General features: G+C 37.0%; 2 protein-coding genes across 5 annotated transcripts; both read right to left on the bottom strand.

Annotated features, from left to right (window-relative positions):
• Positions 1 to 243: 243 nt before the first annotated feature.
• Positions 244 to 10,339, bottom strand: LOC106161699 (Na(+)/citrate cotransporter). 2 transcript variants are annotated; one of them, XM_087008935.1, is made up of 16 exons: positions 10,198 to 10,339; positions 7,770 to 7,912; positions 6,373 to 6,531; positions 6,084 to 6,199; positions 5,624 to 5,760; positions 5,329 to 5,395; positions 4,686 to 4,874; positions 4,397 to 4,534; positions 4,062 to 4,103; positions 3,827 to 3,901; positions 3,408 to 3,512; positions 2,857 to 2,948; positions 2,638 to 2,756; positions 1,902 to 2,063; positions 1,502 to 1,639; positions 244 to 1,122 (listed from the first exon to the last, which is right to left on the bottom strand). In XM_087008935.1, the coding sequence occupies exons 2-16, from the start codon at positions 7,884 to 7,886 to the stop codon at positions 931 to 933; spliced, it is 1,848 nt and encodes a 615-aa protein (XP_086865061.1). In that variant the 5' UTR covers positions 7,887 to 7,912; positions 10,198 to 10,339; the 3' UTR covers positions 244 to 930. The 2 variants fall into 2 exon arrangements, with proteins under 2 accessions (XP_086865061.1, XP_013394171.2); XM_013538717.3 differs by lacking the exon at positions 10,198 to 10,339 and adding an exon at positions 8,033 to 8,185.
• A 553-nt stretch (positions 10,340 to 10,892) lies between these two features.
• LOC106161720 (Na(+)/citrate cotransporter-like) lies at positions 10,893 to 23,153 on the bottom strand. 3 transcript variants are annotated; one of them, XM_087008933.1, is made up of 16 exons: positions 22,922 to 23,153; positions 17,906 to 18,036; positions 17,559 to 17,717; positions 17,178 to 17,293; positions 16,615 to 16,772; positions 16,171 to 16,237; positions 15,444 to 15,695; positions 15,024 to 15,161; positions 14,682 to 14,744; positions 14,462 to 14,536; positions 14,150 to 14,254; positions 13,834 to 13,925; positions 13,394 to 13,512; positions 12,969 to 13,130; positions 12,661 to 12,798; positions 10,893 to 12,211 (listed from the first exon to the last, which is right to left on the bottom strand). In XM_087008933.1, exons 1-16 carry the CDS (start codon positions 23,148 to 23,150, stop codon positions 12,023 to 12,025), a joined length of 2,193 nt encoding a protein of 730 aa, XP_086865059.1. In that variant the 5' UTR covers positions 23,151 to 23,153; the 3' UTR covers positions 10,893 to 12,022. The 3 variants fall into 3 exon arrangements, with proteins under 3 accessions (XP_086865059.1, XP_013394197.2, XP_086865060.1); XM_013538743.3 differs by having other exon boundaries at positions 22,801 to 23,067; XM_087008934.1 differs by lacking the exon at positions 22,922 to 23,153 and adding an exon at positions 18,184 to 18,329.
• Between the last annotated feature and the right edge of the window lie 1,377 nt (positions 23,154 to 24,530).

The following is a 24,530-nucleotide window of genomic DNA, read 5'->3' as shown; positions in this document are numbered from 1 at the left end:
GATGTAGGGTTTATCTTTCACATTGTAATTGATGATTGGCGTTGGTTCTAAATTTGAATTATCATTTCCCTAACCTTGACTTGGAAGACGTATGCGTCGACCAAGACGGCAGAATGTCACTATGGAGGGATAGAGAAGTGATTTTGGTTGCAAAATTTCATAGCAACCTAGGCTTTTAACTATGCTTTCTCATTTACTGTATAATCAACTGTTTTCAGACATGTTTTTCATAAATAACACGGCTTGCTTTGGCACTGGGATAATTTTATTTGAAGAAAATGAGGTCTTGCTAATGGAGGTCATCTTGGATAATATATTGCAAGAAGCTCCAGACGCCATTCATATGGAATCCAAGCAATTTTCTTTGCTTCCCAGCGCATGACGTTATTTATATCATACAGATTTTGATGACATTGACATCATCATCATTTCCAATTTCATAATACAAAAAAGCAAATCTTAATTTATACTTGCCTAAGCATCACAGTAATATAAAATGTAATATCTAACCCCTTTCTTATAATAACAGTACATATTTCTTGAACGAAAGTATCGATACCCTGCCTGCCCACTGACAAAACATACGACAAACATCTTGATAAATAAATAGACTTAGAGGTTTCATTTGGCATGAAGACTATATAAATAAAAGAAAAAGGGAAGGAGGATAAATGCACATTTCAACCTATTTTAGGTTAGTTGTTGAATCGCTTTGGAAATAAAATGTTGCTTTAATAAAACTAATACATTCTGTAAGGTATGTAATATCTGCAAGTTTCTTAAATTGCCAATATTATTCCGTCGATGTTTAGTGGACTGATGGGTTTGTAAAATCTAATTTAATCTGATATATTGAACAATTAAAATTTATGAATATTTGCTTCCATTTAAATATAAAACACAAGCGCTGCTACAGCTCACATCTAGCATTTACGGTGGACAGGTGCAATTCAAAGGAAGCGCCACAGTTGAGTTTGGTAAGATTGTGGTAGTTGAGATAATTGTCGCATTCTGCATGAACGCCGGCAGCACATCCAATTGAAACCACGCTGTGCCCCACGTGTTCAGGGCCAATGCCACCACACCAAGACATATGATGTTCATTCCAATACCCGCAAGAACCTAGATATTAGAGTAAATCAAGATGTAATTATTCAACATATCAGTAACTGTTAAAACCAAATATACATCCTTTCACTCAATGTTGCAGAGCTCAAAATCAAGTATTTCTAGTATGTAATACTATTACAATTAAAAATAGAGACAACTTGGACAAATAACCTTTATCTTTCTTATACAGCATGTTAGAACATTTAACATTCTTTTCCATATAACATACAGGAGTCACGACTGTACTAAGTGGTCGAAAACGTTGTGTGTGTGGGGGGGGGGGGGGGGGGGATAAACCCTCCTGGGTCATACCAGTATCCCTCAATAAGAGCCTTATGGAATATGTAAAATGAGTGTGATGTGCTGGTTGTAAAAGTACGTCGTCTCTTACCATGTCCACCACTCTGAGGGCGCCGTACGCAAACACGATAGCATTCGGCGGTGTGGCAACTGGCAGCATGAAGGCAAAAGATGTCGCCAGTGTCGTCGGTAGTATTAGATACAGAGGGTGTACTCCTATGGCTATAGCCTGTAAGTAGACAAGATATGGCTTTGAGTAAACTCACATAAGACAGCAAACTTCATATGTTCACATATAAGTGAATATACTCATAATGTCCTGAATATTCTGTATTTATAGTTTAAAATCTTGCACTGATCAATCAAATTACTACTAACTGAATAAAGACGAACTGCTAGAATACCTTTTTTCATTAGTTTTAAAGAAGGGCGAAAAGCGACATTCATTAATTCCCAGTTTCTAACATTTTGAAATGCTATGCATCACCCACCAGTTCCCCAATGATAGGTATAAGTAAGGTGGCGGTGGCCGTGTTGCTGGTCACTTCTGTCGCACCTGCGACCACTGCACCTATAATAATGGCCAACACAACTGGGTTGATGCCCCGGAAGCTTTCAAATGCTTTTCCAACGAGATCAGACAGGCCGGATTCCTAAAAGAAAGTAAGAAGGAACGAAATGATTTACAAAACATATAAGTTGGAACAACTTCAATCTGCATTTATATTTCAACCACTGTAGTTAACTAAGTGTTACTCCCCCCCCCCCCCCCCCCAGAACAGAAATCTCAACTCAGAATTAGTGTATATATGTTTCAATTCTCATAATTCAATTATCCTTTAAAGATATTCATGGTACTGTAGATGGATATGATGACGCCATTATTAATATCTTGTCAACTGCTTGGTGCTGGCACGCTACACCTCCAGTCGTAAAATGGCCGAAAGACTGAAATAATCTTAGAAGGTTATTTTGGAGATAGCGTTCAAACTTACTCCGCCATATTTTTGAAACAATTCAACTTCCAAAATAATGGACCTCTGCATGGTGTTTCCACTGTTTTGTTATTCATATGGTGATAGAAGAGTTGCTTTAGATACATCACACTGCTCAATTATTCTCTTTATGATAAAATAAATAGTAAAGAAATGTGGTTCACATACAAAGGTACCCCTATCATTGTTAAGCTTCATACACTTTATATTTTACGTCCATCCACTATCCTACCTTGGCAGAGTCCGCCAAAGCAAAGCCTCCACCCAGCAGAATGACCACCCCCCACGGGAAATTCTTCTCCACCGTTTTCCAGTCTAGAAGAGCAGGGCTAGGACCGGGCTTTCTCTCATCTGAAAAAAAGAAGGGAAAAGAAAAAATGGCCGCAATGAGTACAGATCAAGCGTTTTCAGAATAAAAGAGTTATGAAGGATGAGTAATGCCAATGATTACCTTTATTATTTGAGAAGCACCACAGTCCTTCGGCTGGCAACATGAATAGAAGGAGCGAAATTAAAATGGCTGGAGTTGCGTCGGATACATATCTAAAACGAAACGAGGAGGGGATTTCAAGCAATAATATGCCAATATATTTTTGTTTCTTTTAATCAAATGATTTTGTAATTTTTTTTTTTTTTTTTTTTTTTTTTTTTTTTTTTTTTTTTTTTTTTTGCTATAGTGTCTTTGTAATGATTGGCAAGTATAAGCAGCAAAATTACTCACTCTGTTGGCTATAATGTGCCACAGTCTTTCAGCCTAAATACTTGCCAATCTCTGTTGAATGGAATCAGGAATCCATTCTTTAAAATTCTTTTAAAAATACACTTTACAAGTGCAAACGACGAGATAATGTCACATTTAAGATTACATGACCAATTCACACATATGTTGACAAACGCTTTCTCCAACATCCCAAAAGACACCTCCTCCCGCTATTAGATAGTGCGAACCACATGATGGATATTGGATTTGAGTAAAATATAATACAAGATTGGAAGACGTACTTGGCTTTGAACAGACTTCCCCATCCGTCCACCTGACCTGGAGAACGTGACAACCACAGGGCAGCGAGGATCACTAACATTATCACCAGCAATAATTCGGCAAGCCTGAAAAAAAAAACATCTTCCAGTGTTTGATATTTTGGTGAAAACGTTATTTGGACAGATTTATCTTCTGTCATATATATATTAGTATTTGACCTTAATCTTGTTTGAAACTAAAATACTTCGGAGAAACACTGTAAGGTTAAGACAGTGGGAGGCATGTTTGCGTGTTCTAAACTAGCGAGTCATATAATAGGCCAGTGTCAAGTATATTTAGTTCAAAATTAAAATTCTCCATGAAAAACAAATCATCAGCATGTTTTTTTTTTTTTTTATTTCAAATTAAAGCCGATTTGTAGTACGAGTGATACGCTTACGTCAGCCGCCCCATCTTCTTCCATTCTTTACGTATCGCCGATTTCACCCGTGTCTGTTTCTCTTTTTCATCTGCCCTGAAACATTTATAACTTTAAATGTTATTTCCAAGCTACCGCAATATCTCTTTTTCCAAGACTTATTTTTGACTAAAGCTGTTTTCTGTTAAAAAGTATACTATATATGCCAAAGCTGCCCCCAAAAAAATTTGAAAACTGATAGTAATACTCAACTTACCCTTGTGTGTAGTTTTGGGCTCTGGATTTAGTTTTGCAACAGCTACAAACAAAGAGGTAAAGCTGGATGAATCATGCATCATTTACAATATAATTGCTCCTTTCTATTCCTCTCTGAAATCACAGTACCTGCTTATCAATTTATAGGACCAGATATGCTTTAATAGACCATTTAATAAAAAGTGGTTACGGGGGCATTTAGTGCTGGTCCAATATCTAAAATAGCCATTTGTATAAAGAATCCGGATCAATTCAATGTTTTCATCAGCAAAATTTAAAACACAGTCTTCATTGGCTGCCCCAAAACGACCATATATGGACCAATCTATCACTTACCCAAAATTGGTTAGGAAAAGTAACTGAAGCCAAAGCCATGCTATAACTAGACAGATTGCTGATGTCGGGAGAGCGAACACCATCCAAGTACCAAAAGTTAGTTTTGTGTGGGTGTCGTCGTTGTATTTTTCAAACAATCTGTAATGGGAAAATATATATCATATGTAAATCTATGCCCTGGTACGAACGAGAATATGACATACAATAATAGATAATATGAAGCAGAGTATTAAAGAAATTGTCGGACAGAAAGATGAAGAGAGAGAGAGAGAGAGAGAGAAGATCTTACATGTCCACCTGTCCCTTCATCACCAGATTTGGTATGGTGCCAGCAAGAGTGGATAAGCCGCCAATGGTGGCCGAGTACGCTATACACAGGTACATGCCTTTACTCAGCCTGGTATACACAGGGTCCTCCTCCTCCTCCTCCCCGGCGCCATTCCCCTCCAAATCATCGCCACTGGCATCAGTTGGCTTCCTTCAATAGTAACAGATATAAGCGGTATGCCAGCAACTGATGTACTTGAGGTGGTATTTCAGTCGGCTTTGACGGATTAATCAAATTGTACAATGATATTTGCGTCAAAATAATATTCAACAATAACCGATTAAGTTTGCCAGAGCCATTTATATTACTTGTTTTACAAGCAAATCGTCCGACTTCAATTTAACCAACAAACCGCAAATTACGGTTACATCTGACTCTAATTATCGGTTGAGTCTTATATACATTCAAGCAGATTTACATTTTTGATGTCATACAAGAACACAAAAATCAAGAATTGAACTGTCAAATTCAGTTAGGAACAGCTAAGCGTAATTGTTTTCACAGGAGTTCTCATTGATATGGTGGCATTTTAGAACATTAAGAAAGTATAAAGAAAGTATATCAAACAGCAAATAACTAAGGGTACTGGAAAGTCAGTGCTCACCCGTTAGCTTCTGTAACTGTAGCGTCAACATGTTCTGGGTCGTTTTCTAGTGCAGGGTTATCATATCCTAGCAAATACATGCACATGGATCGTATGGAAAATGTTGATTTTATTTGGTAGATATAATTAAAAAAAGACTTATTCAACAGTGTAAGGTTTTGACATCCACACTAAAAAAACAAAACCTAAATGCGCCCATGCTTTCCAAAACTTGAACAACATGTAGATTAACAGCTAATTATATTATAAACGTATAAATCGCCGCTCATTTAAAGAAAAGTTTAGAACACTGTACCTTCAACATCTTTCGTTGTCGTTTCCTTGAGTTGCAGCAGAACAGCTTGAACTATCGGAACCATCATGGCCGTCGTGGCTGTGTTACTGATCCACATTGATAAGAACCAAGTAGGGAGCATGAACCCCAACATAAGCCTGGTTCAGACAAAGTTATCCATATTCAGATATTCAACAATTTATGTTCATTTAATTAATGTTTTGGGTATGCTGGTACTTATGATTAATATTACTTTAAACATACATTTTTCGCTATATAAGGAAAATTCCTAAATTAAGTTACCACTATGTGTAAAAATGTACTTTTTAGGTCAAAATCCAACACAAACATCCTCATATGATGCCGTTCAAAAAGTGTATACGCCTTCGGAATGCAACAAACAATGAAACAAAACCTATGTAAAAAGAGCTTGGTCTATAATGAGATTGGCAAAACCATGGAACTCCTTGGCAAAACTTACCACCGCGATGTTGTTCCCACTAACATGAGCACTCCTAACGCAATGCGGCGGTGGAGGTTCCACTTTTCAATTGCGACGGCAACCATGAGCCCTCCAAAAAACAGCATGTTAGTATCCTGCCATGAATATTCAAAGTATGTTATTTTCAGTGCATTTTTGACAAATGCTTTATGGCATTGCTCAAAAACTTATTTGGGTTTTGCAAAGGACATATATATCTCCATATATATCTATGAATAAAGGCATGCAAACGGACAGATAGACAGACACTTAGACTATGTTTACTCACCTTGAGGTACTGTGAACATATTCTGGCGGACGTGTTGACAGAGAAGATAGGCATGAAGACTATGGGGAAGAGCGCTGTGGCAGCCAGAGGAATCACTTCTGTCACCCAATACACTGCCATAATTGCCAGGATGTAGGCACAGTTAGCTTCCCGCCAATACTAAAGGAATAGGCACATCTTTTTTTAGGTATATCTTGTATGTCACGTTTGGAACTTTTCTCTGTATTTTTCATATAATATGTTTGTCACAATTTTTAAGTGAGTCTCAAATTCCAATGTTCTCAATCAGACTTTTGCTGATACTAACCTGTTTTTTTCATTTGGCATTTTTGCTTGAATTTGGTATATGCAAGAACACTTTGAAAAACCGTGTTGGTTTCATTCTCGGACAATTTATTATTTAATTTATTATTTAAATTTATTCTTTACCAAATACCATTTTTTTTTTTGCTCTTCGGCTTTTTATTCATGTATTTATCCATGTGGTTAATTTGTCAAATGTTTGCCCCTTACACTTAACATTACCATTAAAAATGGATAGAAGGTAAGATTACGAGAGGCACTTTAACTAAGAGTAACAAACAGACCAACGAACAATAACAGTTATAAATAAAGTCATTGACATTGTCCACAACATGTGCCAAGGACAATCCCCAATGAAAACACGCCAAAGTAATTCTAATAACAATTTGTCACGGTATCCCTGATGCAACGGGCATGCGTTTTTGAATGATAAATCGGCCTCATATACCATGTCTACATTATAATCCTTAAAGCACACGATGTGAGCAAACGAATTCAAGTAGCTATTTTAACAGCGCATTGTGGGACAGCCTGCTCGGCAGGGCCCTGTTTCAAACAGTAACTTCAGTGGAAATCCATTTTTACCCAAACCGCTGTATATGCAGTCTGTAATAGTCCATTTGGAATATCAAGACTGTGTCATAGCATGAAAGATATTAAAAAAGACTTCCTGGATTTTCTGGACTTTTACAGTTCTGTTTTGTGTCAAAGTTGTCTAAAATAACATTCGACTGAACTCCTGCTCTGAAACACGCCCCTAAATTACCAATTGAAAGTATCATATTTGAAGTTTACCAATTGGTAGTATTGCTATTTGAGGTTTACCAGTATCATTATTTGCGGTTGCACCGTTATTGCGTTTACTTAACCATTAGAACCAGCTATTATGCACAATGCGCCATGACATAAGATTTAATTTGACGTTTATTCCTGACAACCTATTTACCGCTACTATTTGAGTAGTAAACCTACAATGTTTTCGTGTTTGGTTAATGATAACTGTGTAATGAATTGCAAGTTTCTTTGTAATTATTAATTGTTGCACCATAGATATTTTCGAAAACCTCCAACATACGTGCAACGTTTCTACTTACCAAAGGTTCCGCAACGTTGAAGTATATCGGAATTGGTGAAAGAAGTAGCGGTGTAGCTATCATAATAATGGTGGAACGGTACGCCCATAGAATGGCGCCTATGCTGTATTTTCCCATCCTGTTTGTACCTCTGGCTGGAAATACTATAAAAAGTTCAAATACAATGAGTGATAATGCCGTTGAACTTAACCGTTATGATATTCAATTTAAGGTGATAAACATGATTGTACTTGGTTTGAATGGAAACACATGAAAAGACTCACCGATTCCACAGAATCAAAAAGATACAATGGTCTTGCTTGTCGTCTTCGTCTTCCCAGACTGTTATGTCGGGAATACGGCACGATGTGTCCACCCAGACCTTTGGACAATTAGGTGTGAATACAAAGTAAACGAATATGGACGTTTGCAGAGTAAACTAACCCGCAAAACTGACAGAAAACAGGATCTTGCTTTTAGAGTTGGGGTGTGGGTTTAGGGTTGGGGGGGGGGAGAGGGGGGCATGGCAACATGATAATATTTTGGCAAACCATAGTCGAGCAATATTGAAATTACATTTAGGACACAGGGGGGAGAATTTCTTGGTTATATCTCGTTTTGCTTATCAGACTACAATTCGGGGAGGATCGAGGGGCACTTCACGTTGTTTTCTGTGTCCCTCACCCAGTAACTGTACAAGGGCATTCCTTGTCAAAGGCCCGTGTGTGTGTGTGTGTGTGTGTGTGTGTGTGTATTACCATTGCACCCCCACTCCCCATCTATATGTCGTATTATTCTCCTTGATCATTATACAGCATTTAAACTGAATGCGCTGTTGACATTGATGCTAATCTGTATACAATGTACATATACACGCTCTTTATTGTTATGTTGTTTATTTATGTGCACACGAAAGAAGAACCCGAAAATAATATCAAAGATTTTATGAGGCCAAAACAGGAGAAAGAGCATACAGGCAGGCATAAATGGCGATATTTAAAACCTGCTTAACTTACAAATTATGTGTTGTCACAGGTGGGTATTGGCCTCGAGGTAAGATCTAAAAAAATGAAGTTTATCAATTGAGTTATAATCTAGTAAAACTGGATCCATTTCTGTGACATTTATTGCTATTAGGTGTTCAGATAAAGGTATAAATTAACTCACACCACAGGTGAAATAATGCAACGACAAATCAGTAGGAAACAATTGTTGTCAGGGTGTTTGATTGCTTATATAGGAAACAAGGGTGTACAGTTTTGGAGGATCCTTGTTTACATCAAAAATACAGTAAAAATAACATGCATATATATGGAAATTCCTGCGCAAGGGGAAACGGCCACATGTACCCCAGCATTTATATAATAAAGGCTTAGCAAATAAGTCACGAAGGGACGTAAATTCAATGGTCGTTTCTCACGCAAAAAGTTTCACACTATGTTGGATTTAAAGTATACAAGTATCGTATTACGGAAGACTAAAAGATGTTCCAACACCCTGGAGCTGTAATTTAATATCGACAGTTGGTCCCTCCTGTATTAGTCTGTTGGTTAATTATTTTTATACTATTCATTTTATTTATTATATTTCGTTTTCAGATTATTTTTTAAAAAAACTCGCACGTTTTCTGATCGAGAAATTGCGTGACACTGAGGTAGTAGTAGGGGAGATTTGCTGGGAAATAGGTAGGAAGTAAATCCATAGAATGACTGTTGTATGGGATCCTAAAGTTATCCACGCGAGGCTATATATGGTTTAAAAGTGTACACGGTTGTTTCATGACGCATACATTTGATGTGACACATATATAGCCAAGTTCAAGCTTCTATTATAATGTTCAGTGTTATTACATATTTTCACGTGAACCCTGTTTACAGTAAACTAACAGTCACATCACGCTCGACACAGGCCTACTTACATAATCTTTAGATTCAATACAACAGAATGAAAAGTGATCCTGGCTGAGCAGGATATATCTTTTATCTCCTTGCCTTTTTTTATATACAGAAGGTCCTGGGCAATGCGGCTATTAAGGGGGCATTCAGAACAAATTTGATCCGAGGACTGACAGATCCGCGGATCAAATATGGCCGGTCCACTTGAAAGCTTGCCGGACAGCTTAAAGACATTGAATAGATTCCCAGCGGGGGTTACGCGCTAAGCTTTCAAGTGGGTGAGCCATATTTGACTCGCGGATCTGTTAGTCCACGGAACAAATATGGATGTGGCCTAAGTTTAACAGGGTCTTGTCGTTCTATAAGTGGACATTTCGACTGAGTATAGGGATGTGATTTTCTTCACTGCTGTGCTTTGAAAAAGCTCGTTTTACCCTAATCTATGTACTAATAAAGACGTAATTCTATACAAACCTTTTTCCAAATTCCGAGCGTCCATAAAATCCCGGCCTATGAAGACTGTTAATTATTCAATATTACACAGTTTCAATTACCTTAGTTATAGTTTTCAGCGTGAACCTCTCAGTATGACGGCAACAAAGGTTCGTTTGTTTCTTCTTACACCTGAGTTTCGTTTCGACCTCTTTAGGTGACAAACGTAACAGATTGATGGCAGAACTTAGATCTTCCTCTAGACAGTCATTATTTCGAAGCTGCGGGAGGTTTCAGGTTCAAGGAACACACTTTAATTTTTTCTTCGGGGAAAGAGAAATGTTTGTTTGAAAAAAAGGAATGGGACTGACATGCATTACATGACCTAAATATGCTACTGTCACCTATAAGGATGAGATACAACGCTGCATTTTTCACCAACAAGGCACCCTGGGCTTCAGGGATTACTTGAAACAAACCACTACACTTGCATACACTTGTCGTTTCAAGCCACTTGGTGTGCCTTGGCTGCCTTGTTCCAAGTGTCCCATAAATTAATGTCCCCGTTTTAGTATGCATGGAAAAGCTCACTAAATGCGCACTTAGATCGAGACATTTGATAACTCATCTGGATCATATTTTAGGGGAATATTTGGAATGAAGAGAAACAAGACAAGTATGTGTGTGTATGTATTATTTTGCGTGCACTTTCAGTTTTTACGTACGAAAAAGACCAAATGTCAAGACTAACCTTCTCCTCAGCGTAATTTCAGCTTAGGAGTTAAAAGAGAGATAAGTATTGAAAACATGGACAACATTTGTATTGATGTATTTAATGTAGAAAAAACCTCTGACAAAATATAACTATATACATATATGCAATCAGACCTTCTGTTCTAGAAAGAGTTAAACTAAACAACAAAATGTTTGTTGCATAAAATGTATTTTCTAAGGTTTGGAATGGTTCACAAAAGGCACAAAACAGAATGCCAGTTAACTAAGTCACCGGCTGTAACCTTCTTTACTCCTCCTATTGTTTAACGTTATTGTTATTATCGGTGTGTGTGTGTGTGTGTGCGTGTGTGTGTGCGTGTACGTGCTCATTATTAAAAGACCTAATAGTATATCCTGTAACCGTAATAGCATATCCTCTTTATCATATTACAAATTGTCAAAAACAAAATGTTTGCAGATAGAAACGACTGGGTGATATGCATGTGGTGATAGAATATGGATTTACTACGGTTATGTACATCTAAATTATATGTGGCTCAGAGTGGTAATGGAGCCGTGCAGAAGGGGATAAAGAAGACGAGAAGAAGGAGGAAGGTTTGGCCTTAACACTACAGTGTTACAAATTCACTGATTTGTTTGTCTAAAGACTAAACGTAAAACCTGAAGTATTTCAAAAGAATAATTTTATGAGGTATACTCTTAAGTCAACTTCCAAGACGAATGACACTGGCTCCAACTAACCCTAAGAGAAAAAAAGGGGGGGGGGCGTTTGGTGCTTTAAGTCTGACAATAAATATTCATTTACAATTAAATCTATAACTTGAAAAATAAAAAGGAGTTTCTTTTTATCTAACAAAAAAAAAATATATATATACATTTAAAATCTCTATCTAATGCACGGGAGGGACAGTCATGGACGAATGGTTACCGAAGAAATGGGTGCGTTGGAATCTAAGGATATCGTATACATCTTCAAAATAGCAATTTCAAAAACCTTTATCAGGCTACATGTACATGAAGAACATATTCATAATTTGAATGATATTTTTTTTTAAATCAAAAACTCCTCTGTGCATTCTATTCAATCTTTTCTGTGTGATATGAATATGTGCAATTCACTGGCATGTGAATAAAGTTATAAACAGCATCTTCGATCATATAAAGGTCATCTGTAAATCTGATATAAAAATATTTTAAGTCTGTATCTGTTGCTCAAGGACAGGTGCAATTCAAAGGAGGTGCCACAGTTGTGTTTGGTAAGATTGTGGTAGTTGAGATAATTGTCGCATTCTGCATGAATGCTGGCAGCACATCCAGCTGAAACCACGCAGTGCCCCACGTGTTCAGGGCCAGTGCCACCACACCAAGACATATGATGTTCATTCCAATACCCGCAAGTACCTGAAAATATATAAAACGTTATAATAAGATCATGCATAACTTCTCCTGTTGAATATACAGATTTGAGGTCTGAAAACCGATGCGTCATACTGCTATTCTGTATGGCATGTATAAACGGAACTCCCTGATAATATCTTGTATAATATTTTAGTCATCGTATCTTAAAATATTAATCCACTGAGGTGTCATGAGTTTGTTAAAACAAACGCGATGTGTTGAAGGAGACAGTTGTGACGTGTAAGATATGACTGACACAGTGGTTTTATAGAAGACAGATGCAATGTGTTAGATGTGAAAGATTGCGTTTTAGATGTGACATTTGTGCTAGATTAGATAAGAGCTGTGTTCTCTTGGTTGGGGCAGTGACAGGGTGTGGAAATGGAGGAATGGTAGGCTACGCGTGTTATAGATATTTAGTGTTGTGTGTGTGAAACTACGTCGTATCTTACCATGTCCACCACTCTGAGCGCCCCGTACGCAAACACAATAGCATTCGGCGGTGTGGCAACCGGCAACATGAAGGCAAAAGATGTCGCCAGTGTCGTCGGTAGTATGAGATACAACGGGTGTACTCCTATGGCTATAGCCTGTAGATAAATGGGATATATAAACCTCTCTGAAGAAATAAATGTGAAGATTTTTCTTAGTGTATTCAAACATTCATATCCAAACAAATTTTATAATGCAAATTCTTAGTGATCAGTAGGCCTATTTATTTTTTTCTTATCTTTTTCTTATCTTATACAAAGTCACCCACCAGGTCTCCAATGATAGGTATAAGTAAAGTGGCGGTGGCCGTGTTGCTGGTCACTTCTGTGGCACCTGCGATCACCGCAGCTATAACGAAGGCCATCGCTGCTGGGTTGATATCTCCGAAGCCCTCAAATGCTTTCCCAACGAGGTTAGAGAGTCCCGATTGCTAGGAAAGTAAATATCTACATTTTAATATAATTGATTCTTGCTTCTGTTTGAGCAGGACTCGATAAGGGGGGGGGGGTATGCATGAAGCATACAAGCAAAACGAAACAATTTGGTCCTACGGGGAGGCGGAACCCCCACAAACTTTTGCCTTCGTCGTTGAAGCTCCCCATACTAAGCCGCGCGACGCAGGACCCCCTTCCTACACACATACACACAAAGGTTACCATATCTGCTCCCTTCTTTAGCATCTTCATATCCTACCTGAGCGGAGTCCGCCAAAGCAAAGCCTCCACCCAGCAGAATGACCACTCCCCACGGGAAATTCTTCTCCACCGTTTTCCAGTCTAGAAGAGCCGGGCTAGGACCGGGCTTTTTCTGGTCTGGAACAAGAGGAGCACATTGCGACGAAAGGACCATAAACTAACCAAGGTAACTATTCTGAATTCGAACAAAACGTTTCATTACACTTTGAATAGTATTTTTTAAAAATCTTTTCAAATAAGAAACGCAAATATTAAACAACACAGGACAATGGTTGTACAAAAACAGAGCTTATAAAGAACAATGTACAGTATGGATAATACAACTGCAGAACGATGCGACAGCATTGCGGGGCAACTTGAAACTGGTACAGCGCAATATAAAGGCAAAGCCGACCAAATTTATATTAGGTGAAATAGATAGGCTGCACAAATTCTTACCTTTCTTTCCGGAGAAGCACCACAGTCCTTTGGCTGGCAACATGAATAGAAGGAGCGCAACTAAGATGGCTGGGGTTGCGTCAGACACATACCTTTAAAAAGAACAATGTTTGATTTTTTATTATTATATGGTTTGTTATCTACTTATACACTGTTGCTAAAATTATGAAATTTGAAAGTACCTTGTTCTTATTTCATATAATATTTATTCGTATGGTACGCAAACCGAAAAGTAAAGCAATTACATAACAAAAAAATACATAGGTAAACATTAATATTTCTTATATTATAGTCTTGCCCTTTGAAATTAACGTACTTGGCTTTGAACAGGCTTCCCCAACCGTCCACCTGGCCAGGAGCACGTGACAACCACAGGGCAGCGAGGATCACAAACATGATTAGCAGTATCAATTCAGCAAGTCTGAAAGTATTTCAAAGATTTTCCATTGTCACTGTTTATTCATTTGGAGTGTTAGGTGCATGCTACTTGAAAAGTGAGAAAGTTAGCCTTGCCTTTGAATTGTAAAATGTTTAAAAAATTTCTGTAAGATGTTAAATGTAAAAGGAAAGAAAGTGTAGTAATTTTTTAAATACAGAGCAAGTGTGTTAGTGGTGCGTGTCCACTTACGTCAATCTTCCCATTTTCTGCCATTCTTTCCGTATCACGGACTTTACCCTTTTCTGTTGGTCTTTCTCATCTGCTCTGGAATATCGTGGAAATAACATGTAAAAACTAACATAGTGCACCTTGACTATGGATGAAAACGAATGATCGTAAGGCACGTGAAATTAATTTCAATTATCTCTCAGACTCTCTCTCTCTTATCTACATCTCTTTCTTAACTTACTTTTGCGGGGTATCCCCTGTTCCCATCTCGTAGCTCTTATCTCTAGATTGCCGCTTGCAGCCCCTGGTCATAATGAGAATACAGATTCGATTACCGCTGCTTTAAAGCATAAAGCAGCGTGACATACCTTTTTATGTAACAATCCATTTCTGTATCTTTCAGTACCGTGAACGTGACTACCATGTGCGTGGTTTACTTGCAAGAATAAAGCTCCTTTAACATATATCAGTTGTAATATCCTCAAAATGTGAAAAATTAATATCACAAACACGTTGCCCATTCTGCTCTGTCCTAACCCCTCTCCTATCGAAAAAAAAGACGTTTAACATCACTGCTACTTACCCGATCCTGCATAAGAAAAGCAGTTGTAACCACAACCAGGCTATGACAAGGCAGATGACAGATATAGGTAGAGCAAACACCATCCACGAACCAAATGTCACCTTCGTGTTAGTGTTGTCGTTGTATTTTTCGAACAGTCTGGAAAACGAAAAGATGTGGATGTTTTAGTCTGTTGAAATGGAGATTTGAAACCAGTCTTGAGAGCAAAAGTGAGACAGCAAACATACGACAAACAAAAAAGTCAGAAAAAATGGAATTAAAATTGGGAGATATATGGTTAAATTATTGATGGAAGAAAATAAAGATGTAAAAAAAATGAGAAGGGGAAAGAGCAAAAAAAAAAACAAAAACAAAAACAGAACAATAAAAAAAGTCAACAATAAAGAAAAAGAGGTAAAGGGGCAACAAATCCAAACTTACATGTCTATCTGTCCCTTCATCACAAGATTCGGTGGGGTACCAGTTAGTGTAGCTATTCCACCAATACTTGCCGCATAGGCTATACACAGGTACATGCCTTTACACAGCTTACTGTAGGCAGGATCCTCCGGTTCATCGGATTCATCTGATACCAAAGTGGCCTTACTGCCGCTAACCTTGTTGCCTTCGATGTGATTAGTGCTGCCACCTACTGAGGGGCTAGGGGTGATTTCGCCATTATTTTCCTTAGATCTAGAATAGACGTGCATGCAGTATTATGTCATTGCTATCAAAGTAACTATAGTTTACTAATACCTATTGTCACCATTTGACAACCTTTGCGCAGTTAGCTTCTGCTCACCATGTTACACGTAAGTTAAACTTCTTTATCTTCATTATGTACAATATTAGTAAACCTCCTTTACATTCACTTTGTAAAAATAATAATAAACGTAAAACTACAAATGCACACTTCTAAATTAATGATTGCTGGTGTAACTTAGTATATAAATGCATTCAATGTTTGAATTATTATGGAAATATTATAGCATATATACAATACCATGGAAATACTGTCAGGTATAGAGTACGTGTTCCGAGAATTTACTAATTATCTCAGATCTGTCCGCGATTAAAAACAATAGTCTTCAGTGTAAGCATCTTAACCATATTTGGCGCTTACATACAAGTATTTACTGTATTCTTTTTAAGTTTTAAAAAAACTTACTCGTCGGGTTCAGTGAACGTAGTAACAGCCTGTCCATTGTCGTATTCCATTGCAGGGTTATCATAACCTATAAAATAATGATCTGACATTTCTAGCACCTTTAACATAAGATTAATTACTTACATAAATCATAAACAACCTTAATTGGACAGCTTGCTTTATATTAGCAACTATAAAATATCTATGAATGTTTAAAAGTAGGTAAAGACACCTATCATCTATTTTTTACATCATGCAAAACTTTCTTTAACTTAAGAACTCTACCTTGGCATTTTTTCGTTCAAATTTTCCGATCGAAAAATAATAATAATAAAAATAAAATAAATTAAAGTCAAATAAAATGAAATAAAATGTATCATCTAACCAGTGTTAATTAAAAAAACAGCATGTATAAACCAAACCACTACAGGTAGGTTAGCCAATAGCACGGCGTTCTGTTTATACCTGAGGCGGGATGCTCTTTCTCCTCGGTATCCTCAGCAGTGGTTTCCCTGAGCTGCACCAGTACAGCTTGAACTATCGGAACCATCATGGCCGCCGTAGCTGTATTGCTGATCCACATTGATAAGAACCAAGTAGGGAGCATGAACCCCAACATAAGCCTGGTTCAGAGATAAAAGCAAATCCAATCATTTTTATTTATCATAGAAGTATCATTACCCTGCCATTATAGTGGGTGGGCATTTGTTGCCATATTTAAAAAAAAACTGAAAAAAGTGTTTGCTCTATTTTTTCGCATGTCTTTCAGAAACCAACTTTAAAAGTGCCAATATTATTTTAAAATATTCGAAGTTAAACAATATATCAGAGAAGACAAAAATTCCACTTAATGCTCCCTTTTAAATCTAGATTCCACCCCATCATGTATGCCCTTTTATAGGGTTCGAAAGATGAAAATGAAGACGACTTTCTATTTATCCAACAAAAACATTGAAGTATTTGAACTATAAAATAGTTATGAACGCCAATAAGAGGCGCTGAATATTCTACAATGGTAACAGTCTTACCACCGCGGCGTTGTTCCCACTATCATGAGCACCCCTAACGCAATGCGGCGGTGGAGGTTCCACTTTTCAATTGCGACAGCCACCATCAGCCCTCCAACAAATAGCATGTTAGTGTCCTGTAATAAACGTCAAGAGTATATTTAGTTCAAAGAATTCTTGATGTAGTTTAGGAAGGAATTTTCATGTAAGATTTTTATCCTGCTTATTGAAGATAAGGAATATATCTAGAATGTTGCTCAAACAGGGTAGATCAAACGGTGTTTCGAAGTCTTGAACATAAGGACACAACGTACATATTCACACACATATACACACACAATTACATACATACATACATACATACATACATATTCATTTTACAGAGACACGTAGTTTGCTGACCTTGAGGTACTGTGAGCATACTCTAGCCGAAGTACTGACAGAGAAAATTGGCATGAAAACTACGGGGAAGAGCGCTGTGGCGGCCAGAGGAATCACTTCCGTCATCCAAAACACTGCCATAATGGCCAGGATGTAGGCACAGTTCGCTTCCCGCCAGTACTGAAACAAGAGGTATATCTTATTACTTACAGTTTGTCCCATGCTTAATTTTACTCTGAACTAAAAATTAAATTTTATTGATATACGAGGTAGATTTTTCAATCATTTTTCAATTATTTTTCAGTATTTTCCAACATTATTAAAGATAATATTTTTACGTTTTGAAAGAAGTATTATCTATTACTTACGGTCGGTTCCGCAACGTTGAAGTATATCGGAATTGGTGAAAGAAGTAGCGGTGTAGCTATCATAATAATGGTGGAACGGTACGCCCATATAATGGCGCCTATGCTGTATTTTGCCATGGTGTCTCTTTTTCCTGAAAAAAAAAATATGACAAATCTTTAAAATATTTAAAAGATATTACATTTGAGACATGAACATTGCCTTTTTGAATGGAAACACACGTTAGATATTATACAGTCACATAAGCCCATGGTACCCATGGTACAGAATACTCTCATACCTTGTTGTTCTACTAGACTACCCAAGGTACAGCGTGCACCTTACAGTTGCTAAATTAGCTCAATTCACAGCACTTCACGGAGAACGTCCAAGAGACGTTTTCTCTAAAATTGTCGTTGCTGAATCGTGTATCCCGTCAGCACATAGAGCACGCGTACTCTGAATGTTTTGTGAATGGCAGTTGTTACTATAATGCAGCGAGTGTATTGCCGTTAAAGGTTGCAATGCTTCATCCTTTCACATACATGCATTATACTTACTAAGCTTTTCAAATTTGTAGAGTTAAGGGTATTGTTACCGCATTCCACCTGGGTTTCAATGCCTTTCATTTGGATCAACATTCGATATATTTTGTTTATTATATGATTAATATAACGCGCTCTATTACATTATGGATGACGTAAAGGCAATCTTGTGTAAAAACCAGGCCTACTCTCAATACAGTTCAAGTTCATTAAATTTGATCATGCGTAAATATCTTTGCTTAGCGTCAGAGGGAGGGGCCCAAAGATTCCCATACAATTTCTTGCTAAGATATCAATTTGGAAACTTTTCATACACACTTGTAAAAACGATGTAAAAGCAAAATATGCACTTTGTTTGCAAACAACCTTTTTTATCCCATCCTTTCAGAAAAGCCAATAAATTTGAGTATGACACCTCATACTTTGCGTATCTATTGAACGCAGTAACATTCATAACAGGGAGTAAAAAAAATAAATAAGTTCTTTTTTTAAACACTGTCACCATGCACTTTCGTGATCCTCGTTTTCCACTGTTTATTTGGACAGGACTCTATTTTTCAGCACACAGTGCTCTGTCCTTTCATACTCCCTTCTGTCTGACATCTATACCGCAAACAACAATACATGCATAAAATATCGCAGTATTGCGTTTTTGTGTGTGTGTGTGTGTTCAGACAGCTTAACGATGATAATGTATACAGAAAAAAAAATTCATATTGAATGTAATTGACTTTACCCAGGCATTCTGAGTCATGTCCCAGGTTTTTCGTCAATAACAAAGCATGTCAAGGTGAATGTTTTTTGTATCAGGTAATAATATATAGTGGAGAACAATACGCGTGCACTTGTTTACTGCAAGGAGCGAGACATGGGGCATTAACTGACGTATATATATATATATATATATATATATATATATATATATATATATATATATATATATATATATATATATCAGAAGCGTATTTGTCAATAGAATTTCATGTCCATCTTTTAAACATTCTAGTTGTTTTGTGTAGATATTAGCACTCCATGTTTACAAACGAGTATTTACTGACATATTTACGTAATTACTAACGCACCGGTATCATTTACTGGCGAAAATGCAGTTTCACAAGTATATGAACAATAATATGAAAGAAGACACTAGTCTACAACGCAGTGAAACCAATAAAATGATAAAAATGTGATAAGTACAATGTGTGAGAAGGATTCACCTTGGATGATTCACTGATCCGTATTAATCGGGGGAAAAAGTATCGAAAATATGTCTCTCGTGTTACTTTGGCTGTACGTTGAATTTCATGCACGGAGAGATTCTATCTAATATAATTTTTTCTGGTGAATTTACTGTACTTTGTCATATTAGATGAGATCTGACTTTTCTCACCTGTTAGACCGTCCAACACCAGGTGTTGCCGTTTTTAATTAGAGAATCTTATAAGATCCTAAATTCAGTAAATTTAACAACATTTAAATTGCGAGTACAAATGTCAAAATATTAATCATCCTTCTCAATTTTTTCTCTAATTTTCTTCTTTATCCGTATTTTCATTGTATATTCTTATTCTTTACTGTAAAAGGTAATACTGGATGTAGTGTCACAGTGTACTCAAGAAATGCTGACTAAACTACTTGTGTACTTTTTGAACTCTTTCATTCACCGAGAAGATGCACCCACAATTAGTACAGCTTTTATTAATGACTTTGTCAGACATTAAGGTTGACTTAACAAAAGAAGGTTAGAACCGCAGTTTACGTCAGCCTTAATTACGTAAACCTGAATTTAAATAAAGTCTAAGCATGTTAAATGCATTCCAGAATATTTTGTTTTTACGCATACATTTACATTTCTAAAATTAATCAGTAGAAGGGACTTTAGATTTAGGCATTTTCGTCGTCTGACGCCGCCCCCTCAGCTGTCACCACATTACCGCAAGAACTATTGCCGTTGACAGTGATTATATAAAGAAAGTAAAACAAGGTAATCTGAAGTGGCTTTAAAGTGGTAAATGACAGTTAGTGTGACATTCACGTATTTCAGCAATAAAATACCATGCCGTTTATCACGTGAAAGACATGTTATTTTTCATATTTTCACTTAAATATGTTTTTTATATGTTCACTTTTTTTGTATTAGTAGTTCATCGGCTTTTCTTTTTGTGACGGTACGTGATTTTTCTGATACTCATAATAATTTTGTTTTCGCAAGTGAACTTTAAAAATTTATATGTATTCTTTAATTCTACGTACGTGTAGATTTAACGCCTTATATCGCAAATCTAGGATCTAAAAATATTTTGTTTGAATAGAAGAAAATTTCATTAGTCAAATATGTAGCATTTTTACTTGAGTATTAAAACTCGTATTATTGTATTGTTGAGAAATCAAATAAAGTTCGAGAAAAATATATGCAATTGAGCAGAAACATACAGTGGGACAATGAAAACTTGTTTATAAGGATATTATCATTAAAATCCTTGCGAACAGTCGCAGGCTAATCACATATTTAAAACTAATTTTGCCAGGCAAGGTGTCGTGTTGGGTTCCTCTTGTCATGGTAATATTATGTATTCAACCCCGCGAGACGTGGAGGCAATAATGCCTTCAATAAAAGATTTAAAAAACAGTGCATTGATAGAATAGCTCGCAAGAGTCATTTCACCTATGTCAGCCTACCTGAGTTTGATGTGATTTTACCATCAGTGATTCAATTCACATCATGGTGCAATGTTGATTTACTTAAAGGGTGACCTTTCGGGGTCTATATTTACCTATAACGAACAGTAGAGCTACTGGTATACGACTGAACAGAAATATGCTGAAGTATGTTTACCTTGCATTTCGTGACAGAAGTGATTCGCTAGAGGAAGGTTTAACAGTTTAAAATAGTAGGACAATATTTGGCCCGCTATGCAAGAGGAAATGATCAGGATCTCAACGCAAAAATGCCATGCATTGGAATAAAATTTATCTTCCAAAAACTCATACGTATCATTGAATTGTGGATTATTTCGCTTATACAGCCTTTCTGGGATATAATTTTATCGACAGCGTAAACTGTACTCCCTCCCCAAACCCCCACCAAAGACACAAGACTACCCTCCTTACGAGTCCACTTCTTTCATGCATGACCTGTCTTTCTTGTATAAAAAACCAATGTTATCTTTGTGATTTCTTTACATTATGGCTGACATTATCAACGCCGTCACTGGCTTATGCCTCACGGTATCCTGAACATATCCTGACTTATATGTGCACGCAGCAGAGATTTTTTTTCATTTCGCCAAGCCCAATATAACAGGACATGGTCACACTTCCTTCTATCAGGAGGGTCACAGTTTGATTTCTCACTAGATATGTCTCTAGTTAAATGATGGAACTTTTTCTGCACTTCGCGTCAGAGAATAGTTCACAGAATGAAATCTGCGGCCCTGATAGAGGGTATAATAATACAGGGATTTCAGTGTCTTTTGAGTGTCTAAATAAAATGTGTGCCATTGCTATGATTTGAGCCACGTTATGCTACCCCGCGGTGTGTCGTTATTTGGATGCGCGACATGTCCAAACACAGCCAGGTGTGCTTTTTTCTAAAGATGTAAAGTAATAAGGTAACTCCAAGATGGCTCTTTCACACCCGATCCACATGTGGAATTCAGTTGAAATCCTTTAAGGTCGCCTCATCACCTTTTTTATTCACTAAAATCTGTACATGATAAAAGAAACTGTAACAACTATATTCCAGAAACCAGAATGAATTTGAAATCTGAACATTTTACAGCATGGATCGGGATCTAGGTATCTTGTCACAATATAACCTGTGATTTGAAATATGATATCCATGAAAAGGGCGGTGTACATGTTAGTAATTCCCACTTTTTGAACACAGAATGGAGGTCCTAAGTTCCATTGTCCAGGTTTAAGACCAGTAGTGCGTTGCAAAGTGGTGCACGTCTTGCCCCTCTGTACGACGACTGGTCCATGACCTCCTAATTTATCAACATCCTTACCAGTGAAATAATTGTAAATAATTAGAACATCGTGGATAAGGGAATTTACCTCATAAAAAGAAACTTGGATATGGTTACGGCACCCTCCTTCTTTAACAAGCTTTTTGAGCCTTTTAATTATATACCTTTGTTTTCATGACATTCCATCAATTAGAATTTTTTGCTCAACATTGTTTTCTCGTGATTTTCTTTCGTCACGGAACGAAACTTCCGCAATCTACGTAAAAAAATGATATGGGCCGTACCGTACAGTACTTCTTAGTAAAGCACACATGAAACTTACACACAGCGCTTCCTACTTTTTGGGTTAATGAACAACTAACTATTATCTTGATTTTGTACATAACAGTCAATACCACTTACCTTATTTACAAATAATCCCCACTCTTAAGGCGTGAGCAGCTCAGTACCGTGGCGATGACTACGATATGATAAGTCAGTATGTATTTTTTCTTGTTATACCTGTGACCCGTTTTCAACCCACCTGGATGGCAACTGAGACGAATAAGGTCACGACTCTGCTTTGAGCGTTTTTTGTCTGTTAACAATTGCTGGAATAGTATGGTACCTTGAACGGGGACACTTAAGTAAATAAAGAAATCGATTCTGACTATAAGCAAGCTAAAAAAGTTTCTATCTTGCGTAATGAGAAGACAGAAAAACAACAACAACAACAACAACAATAGTTGCTTGAATAGGCAATGTTGTGTCATAAAACTGAGGTTTTAAATATCCTAAATGCGGCACTATTATACCATTTAGGTGTGATTCATCAAACGCGCAGCTGTGAATAACAGGTATCCAAGCCTCCGGATCCGTCGGCGTGGTGGTAAAACGAAATGACGCGCAAAGCAATCATTTCTTTTTTGCATCCTTGTTTATGTTTACATATTATTTTTACGTCTGAGGTTATCGGTGCGGCCTTGTCATGGTCTACGAGAAGTACTCCACTTTATGTGCTTATCAGCACCAGTGCATGGGGACTCGGGGTGGTGTTTACTGCAGTTTTCGGAACAAGTGTCTTCCTTTATCAGATATAAATATGAATTTAAGATGTATTCGAGTACTACATCAAGTTCTTGAGTTTTGTACACTTCAGATAAAACGATATTTTATACACAAGTGAAAATCACTCAGTATATACCGCATCAACAACCTGAATAGTGGCTGACCCTACCCTCTACCAGGGCCGCAGTTATTATTATGTGGATATTTTCTCTAACGCGGAGTACAATTCGGAGACTAACCGTCAATTTATCTACAGGTGTATCTATAAATATCTAGGGAAAAATCAATCTGTGATAGAGGGTACGTTCATCCCATCTATGGTCGCCTGCACAGGTTTTTAAGAACAAAAAGTAAGGCGTGGTATGTCATACGTACATTTACTTTGTCTGTGGCATGATGTTATAGATTACATCAACCTGTGTTTATGAATATCATTTTCATTCTTTCATGCGTGGGGACATAATGGAACATGCCCCACCACTGCCTAACTGCAGGATGACTAAGATTTTTTAAACTCATTATTTCCGCATTGAATATTTTGGGTTATATTGAGATAGTTGACATTACATCTACAATGAACCCCAAGTGACTGGAGTGCGAATTTCACCCAGTCTTTGATATTGGCAAGAAAAGAAGGCAATGCGACACTGTGTAGGCTACCGACATTTGTTGCACTTGTATCATATCCTATGCAGCATTGTTTTGGATGAGATTTTAATATTTCCGTTGTGGTTATTACATATTTCAAGGCATTAACTGATCTCACCACCACCACAAGTTTTTAATTCGGCATTCGAAGTCACTTATTTACGGCTCCAGATCAAGAACAGGAATTATCGTTTAAGCGACCTGTTTTTTTTTTTTTTTTTTTTTTTTTTTTTTTTTTTTTTTTTTTTTTTTTTTTATCAGATTTAATATTTTCCTTTCTCAGTGAGCTTTTGAGTTGGTTGTTTTTTGCTATTTTAGGCCTACATATGGATTTCATCAGACGTACCGATACAATGTCATCTAGAAAGTGATTTTATAACAGGCATTCAATTAGCTGTTTTCTACCAAACTTTCATTGAAAGGAGAATTTAGGTGTA

Source organism: Lingula anatina, chromosome 3 (genome assembly GCF_051362555.1).
Source record: "Lingula anatina isolate TDL-2025a chromosome 3, LinAna3.0, whole genome shotgun sequence".
In the NCBI taxonomy this organism is placed as follows: domain Eukaryota; kingdom Metazoa; phylum Brachiopoda; class Lingulata; order Lingulida; family Lingulidae; genus Lingula; species Lingula anatina.
This window is presented reverse-complemented; position numbering and strand designations above follow the sequence as displayed.

What these genes read in the sequence shown, in the direction of transcription:
- LOC106161699 (XM_087008935.1), bottom strand. Translation starts at nt 7,886, where the DNA reads ATGGGAAAATACAGCATAGGCGCCATTCTATGGGCGTACCGTTCCACC. An exon ending in GGAAGTCTGTTCAAAGCCAA is followed by an intron (nt 2,949 to 3,407) that starts GTACGTCTTCCA and finishes GTTTCGTTTTAG; the next exon opens with ATATGTATCCGACGCAACTC. An exon ending in TACCTATCATTGGGGAACTG is followed by an intron (nt 1,640 to 1,901) that starts GTGGGTGATGCA and finishes GTCTACTTACAG; the next exon opens with GCTATAGCCATAGGAGTACA.
- LOC106161720 (XM_087008933.1), bottom strand. Translation starts at nt 23,150, where the DNA reads ATGACACAACATTGCCTATTCAAGCAACTATTGTTGTTGTTGTTGTTG. An exon ending in ACGTTCACTGAACCCGACGA is followed by an intron (nt 15,696 to 16,170) that starts GTAAGTTTTTTT and finishes CGTCTATTCTAG; the next exon opens with ATCTAAGGAAAATAATGGCG. An exon ending in CTTTGGCGGACTCCGCTCAG is followed by an intron (nt 13,131 to 13,393) that starts GTAGGATATGAA and finishes TTACTTTCCTAG; the next exon opens with CAATCGGGACTCTCTAACCT.